The sequence below is a fragment of the Hordeum vulgare genome, chromosome 7H, assembly GCF_904849725.1.
Source record: "Hordeum vulgare subsp. vulgare chromosome 7H, MorexV3_pseudomolecules_assembly, whole genome shotgun sequence".
Lineage (NCBI taxonomy): Eukaryota > Viridiplantae > Streptophyta > Magnoliopsida > Poales > Poaceae > Hordeum > Hordeum vulgare.
This window is the reverse complement of record NC_058524.1, coordinates 84,594,131-84,600,230: the sequence shown is the minus strand read 5'-3', so window position 1 is coordinate 84,600,230 and position 6,100 is coordinate 84,594,131. Positions and strand designations below refer to the sequence as shown.

The window sequence follows — 6,100 nt, the reverse complement described above, 5'->3', positions numbered from 1 at the left end:
GCGCGTACCTTAGTCCATGATGTGCTCTCGGGATTGGCAAATTCGACGCGACACCTCGTCAACATCGTCATTTTTTCGGTGCACCAGTGCCTCAACATCACCGCGTCCATGACTAACATGGCACCTCCTTGCGTCCGTGGATCCACAGTGATTACCTCGATACCGGCAACCCCGACTGGCCATCGACCATGGCGTCCCTGGTAAGGCTACCTTGACCGCAGTTACACCATCCTACTTTCTCGGCTACCTAGACAATGACACAAAGGCTACTTTCTCACCTATCGCTCCTATCAAGTATATATACCCACGAGGCACAATTAGGACATCATTAATTCCATCAATCTCTGTTTATTCCTTCTACATTTATTCATGCGCGAGACAAAAGCAACCAAAAGCATTGTGCCATACCTCCAAAGAAACAATACATTGAGCCATAGCTGCACAGACCGTATAAAATATGCGGGTCACCATCGCCTGCAGGGCAGTCCGCCGGTGTTGTTGTCATCAGTCATCCCTGCTCTGCCTTCTTTCCAAGCCCAAAGTCGGGCGGCATGAACTCCGTCACCCTCCTGGCCGCCGGCCTCGCCTTGAGCTCCTCCCACCACGCCTTGACATGGGGGTGCTCCTCTACCAGCGCCGCGAACTCGGTCTCCATGAAGTAGCGCATCATCGGGAAGTGGCTGAGGTCGGCGAGGCTGACGGACTGCCCGGCGAGGTACTTGGACGCCGACAGCCGCGCCTCGTACTCCTCCAGCACCTTCCTCAGCTTCCCGAGGTTCTCGTCGAGGACGTCCTGGTCCGTCGCGTTGCCGAGGAGCGGGGCGACGAGGCACTGCATCGTGATGGCCACCAACACCGGGTGGTGCTGGTGGGCCTCCACCTCCAGCCACACGTCCACCGCGGCCGCCGACTCCGGCGAGCCGTCGCCTACCAGCAACTCCGGCTTGTACTTGCGAAGCACGTGCCTGGCGATCGCGCGCGATTCTATGTCAAAATTGTGATCACTAGTACCAGTTCTCCTTAACGATCGATTTGGGGGTACCTATAAACAAACAAAGAAGAGATGGCGACGGAATTACCGAAGATAGTGAGGTCGCCGTCCTCGAGAACCGGCACCTGGCCGAAGGGGTTCCTGGCGAGGAAGTCCGGCTGGCGGTGGTCGCCGGCCTCGCGGCTCATGGGGACGAGCTCGTAGTCGACGCCTGCCTCCTCCAGGCATGGGCGGATTTGGGCCCCTGGCAGCCCAGGCCATTGCCTGGGGCGTGGCAAAATTCGTGGGCCTAAAAAAAAAAAAAAAAATCTGGCCTGGGGCGCAGCCCAGCCCCAAGCCCAGGCGCCGCTCGTCACGAACCCTAGCCCGGACGCCACGCCCCCTTCCAGCGCCCGCGCCGTCGCCGCCTGGCCGCCTCGCGCCGTCGCCCCCTTCGCCTCGCGCCATCGCCCCCTTCGCCTCGCCGCCTCGCGCCGTCGCCCCCTTCGCCTCGCGCCGTCGCCCCCTTCGCCTCGCCGCCTCGAGCCGTCGCCCCCTTCGCCTCGCGCCGTCGCCCCCTTCGCCTCGCGCCTCGCCGCCTCGCGCCTCGCCGCCTCGCCCCCTTCCAGCGCCCGCTCGCCGCCTCGCGCCCTCGCCGCCTCGCCGCCTCGCGCCTCAGCGCCCGCCCCTCCTCCCTTGCTGTGCGCCTGCGCCGTTGCGGGACAGCAGCCCGGGGTAATTTCCCCTTTCTTTGTACATTTTGAATTTTTGATGCTTTGTTTTTGTTTGTCTGTTTGTTAGAGTTAGAAACAAATTTTAGTTGATAGATGCCATTGTTTGTCTGTTTGTTAGAGTTAGAAACAAATTTTGACATAGAGAAACAAGACATTAGAGCTGAATTTTAGTTGATAGATGCCATTGTTTGTCTGTTTGATGATTTCTCTACATTTGTATAGGAAACGCAAGATGAATAAAAGAAACAAGACATTGAATTCGTTTTTTCAAGTTTGAACCACCGAAACCTCAGAAACAGGTCCTTCAACTCAAACAGCTGATAATACCCCTAATGTTAGAGCTGAGCTCAAGCCCGGTGATGTTGAATCGGACCCCGGTAAGAGAATACCAATTGAGGAGTTAGATCCAGACATTAGAGATCTCGCTAGAAGGGAGTACATTAGTATGGGTCCTTGCCAACCAACTGATCATACATATGAAAAGATAAACGGTAGGAGCTTTCATGACTATTGGTTCAATAATCATCGTGGCTGGTTGGAATATAGCATTGAAAAAAAATCAGCCTTTTGCTTTTATTGTTTTCTGTTTAAGCAACCAAGAGCTGAAAACTATGGTATTGAAGCATTCACGAGAAATGGATTCAAATCTTGGAAGGATGGACCTAAAGTTTTTAATCAGCATGTTGGCAAGCATGATAGTGCTCATAATAAATCTAGGCAACATTATGAGGATTTCAAAAATCAAAGACAAAATCTGCCACATGTCTTTGATACTACAAGCTCTTGATTATATTGGATATTGTCAAATTTTTGATACTACAAGCTCTTGCTTTTCGTGGTCATGATGAGTCTTCTAGCTCAATGAATAAGGGTAACTTTAAAGAGTTGTTGGACTTGTTCATAAAGAAAGACCCAAAGGTGGCAAAATTATTTGGGGATGCGGGAGAGAACCATAAGCTGACATCAAATAAGATACAAAAGGATTTATGCAAAGCTTGTGCAAAAGAGACCACAAATGTCATTCTTGAGGAGATTGGAGATAGTAAATTTGCATTACTTGTTGATGAGTCCAGAGATGCATCTATGAAGGAGCAAATGGCTATGTGTTTGAGGTCAGTACATTTGCTTGTGTGTGTGTGTGTTATTGTAGCCTTATAGGTGTATTTTCTTAAAGTTCTTATATATTAATCATGCTCCTTTGTCTTATGTAGGTATCTCGGCAAACGAGGGGAGGTGATTGAGAGATTCATGGCAGTTGAGCATGTTCCTGACACTAAAGCAACTTCATTGAAGGTAGCCTTGGATGGTATGTTTGGTAATCTTGGCTTATCTATGTCTAATTTGAGAGGGCAGGGTTATGATGGGGCTTCAAACATGAGAGGGGAATTTCGTGGGTTGCAAAGATTGATCTTGGAGGAAAATCCTTATGCTCATTATATACATTGTTTTGCCCATCAGTTACAATTAGTGGTTGTTGCTGTTGCCAAGTGTTGTTCATCAGTAAGGGATTTTTTTGAGTACACAAGCATGGTTGTTAACATTGTTAATGCTTCTTGTAAAATACATGATCAATTAGCCCAAGAGCAACATGATGAAATAGTACGTCAAATAGAGTCCGGGGAACTTCTTGAGGGAAAAGGGAAAAACCAATTAACGAACCTTGCAAGACCTGGTGATACACGGTGGGGATCACATCATAAAACATTGTGTCGTCTTGTTGAGATGTGGAAACCAGTTCTAAAGGTATTAGAAAATTTACACAATGATGCAGATAATGTTGCCCAAAGAACCACAGCCGCGGGGTTGATAAAGCACATGGAGTCTTTTGAATTTGTTCTCATATTGCATCTTATGATTAGATTATTGGGCAAGACTAACAATCTGTCACAATGCTTGCAATTGAAAAATCAAAATATTGTACGTGCTGTGGGATTGATTAAAACCACATTGGAGGATATTCAAGAGATAAGGCAGAATGGTTGGGATGGGCTCTTCAAAGAGGTAACAGACTTTTGTGTCAAATATAACATTCTAGTGCCAAATATGGAAGATACAAGGACTGCTAATGGCCGTTCAAGGTCTTGGGGTGGGCAATTGGTAACTTACAACCATCATTTCAAAATTGAAATATTCAATGTGTTGCATGATCAACTTATTGTGGAGTTGAACAACCGCTTTGCTGAAAGGTCTACTCAATTGTTGAGATGCATTGCTTGTCTTGATCCCAAGAATTCATTTGCCAATTATAATGAAGACAAGCTAGTAGATCTTGCTAATATGTATGCTGCTGACTTCTCTACATATGAAGTTACTTTTGTCCTTAGAAACCAACTAGACTCATTCATTCGGGAAGCAAGAGGTGATCCACATTTGATGAATTGCAATGATCTTGGTCATCTTGCCATGAATATGGTTAAAAGTGATATGCACACAACTTTTCCCTTAGTTTACCGTCTGGTTGAGTTAGCATTGATTTTACCTGTTGCAACCGCAACCGTGGAAAGGGCATTCTCAGCAATGAGCATTATCAAGACCGGATTGAGGAACAAAATGGGTGATGATTGGATGAATCATAGAATGGTATGTTACATTGAGAGAGATGTATTTGTTAGTATCGAAGAATCCAAGATCATTGAGCGATTTCAAGGTTATCGCACATGTAAAGGTGTTTTGCCTCGTCCAACACGTAAGTATTCACATTTTGCATCTATTGTTAATCACTTTTGCCTGCTATATTATGTACTGATTCGCATTTCAAAATTTTGATGATTGAAGGTTTAGCGATGTCTGCTATTGAAGATGTAGTCATGGGAGGCTCAGATCAACCAATCATTTGATTTGGTATCAATCTTCTGTATCATTTATCTATGCCACATATTGTCTTTTGATTTGTCTTGCTTTATTACTTGACCCATCATGGAACATAGATTGATTCTTATATGTCTTGAAACTGAAGTTTTTTATGGGTAGTTTTTAGCCATTAGTTGTTCGCCTGGGGCGTCAACAATTCCTGGGTCCGCCACTGCCTCCAGACACAGCAGCGGGCGGGCCACGAACGGCGACATCGCCCACCCGTACACCTTCACCGCCGGCGCCATTCCCTTCTCGCGGATCGACGTACGGGTGCGTGAGCTTTGCTAGCCGATCGAATTCATCATTAAATACGCGCGCGGTTGCCGATCATGGATACGTGTGCTCAATCGTGGCGTCATTGCTTGCGTCCGGATCGGAGTATACTGTCGACGCAGTACCGATCCCACCGCGTTCCAGTATGGTCTCTGGTCTACACGAGCTGCCAGGTTAAATGATCGATCCAAATGCTGAGGCCCTGTTTGTTTAGGAAAATGATGCTAATCATCGAACATTTTTCATCCGCCTCCTCGTGTGTACGACACGTGTCCCGTGCGCTCGGCCAAACAGAGCGGAGGCCGCAACTCTGAAGTCGATGGCGGGCGGTGCGGGTAAGAATCTGGATTGCAGCGTCGCTATTTTCTTTTTTCTGAAACATTACATGTGTTGCAAAACTTATTTCCGCAACAACACATGTGTTGTAAAAGAGAAAAAACTGGGAAAAAAAATCTATAATATGACTTTTTGTTGCAAAAAATTGTCTACTGTTGTAGAAAAAAAATCTACAACAAACACTCGGTTGCAACAAAAAATTTGCAACAAGCAAATTGTTTCTGAAACTCGACCGTTGTTTCAAGAATTAACGGGTGCAAAATTTATTTCGCGCAACAAAGCGAAAGTTTCTGCAACTCGGCCGTCGTTTCAAGAATGAAAGTTTCTGCAACTCGGCCGTCGTTTCAGGAATTATATGGTGCCCGGCTGAAGCGGATCAGACGGCTGCGCCCGCGTAGATCGAAACGACTGCGCGTACATCGGACGGACCTACAGGTGGCGGATGTTTACTAAACACCCGCCGATAGATGCGTAGCAGCCCCCGTTTCTTTAAGAAGTCTTATGACTTTTTTTTGTCTCAATTAAAAAGTCTCTAGTCTTTATCCCTTTTTTTTCAGGGACTAAACAGAAATTAAAGGTCATTAAATGATATGCAAAAAGACCATGATACCCTTAATAATAGAGTAGAAGTTATTAAATGGCATGCTAAAAGTAGAGGCACTGTTGGAAAAAGTGTCAAAAAAGTTCCAAAAAATCTCTTTCATAGGGACTTCTTCCCTTAGTTACAAATACCCCTTTTTAGTCCCTAAAAGTCCCTCCTGTCTCTTTTACATATGACTAAAAAAGATTTTTTTTAATCCCTACAGATGAAAGTCTCTATAAAGAAACACCCACTAAAATGAGTATTTTCACCCATCTGCAAAATCGCCCAAGTAGTAACAAGCATATACTTATAATACCTCATCTACAAATATTAAAATACAAAAATAACTAG

General features: G+C 45.9%; 1 protein-coding gene across 1 annotated transcript; it reads right to left on the bottom strand.

Annotated features, from left to right (window-relative positions):
- Positions 1 to 320: 320 nt before the first annotated feature.
- LOC123411559 (glutathione S-transferase 4-like) lies at positions 321 to 4,827 on the bottom strand. The gene is made up of 3 exons (XM_045104525.1): positions 4,731 to 4,827; positions 1,080 to 1,209; positions 321 to 984 (listed from the first exon to the last, which is right to left on the bottom strand). Exons 1-3 carry the CDS (start codon positions 4,800 to 4,802, stop codon positions 509 to 511), a joined length of 678 nt encoding a protein of 225 aa, XP_044960460.1. The 5' UTR covers positions 4,803 to 4,827; the 3' UTR covers positions 321 to 508.
- Between the last annotated feature and the right edge of the window lie 1,273 nt (positions 4,828 to 6,100).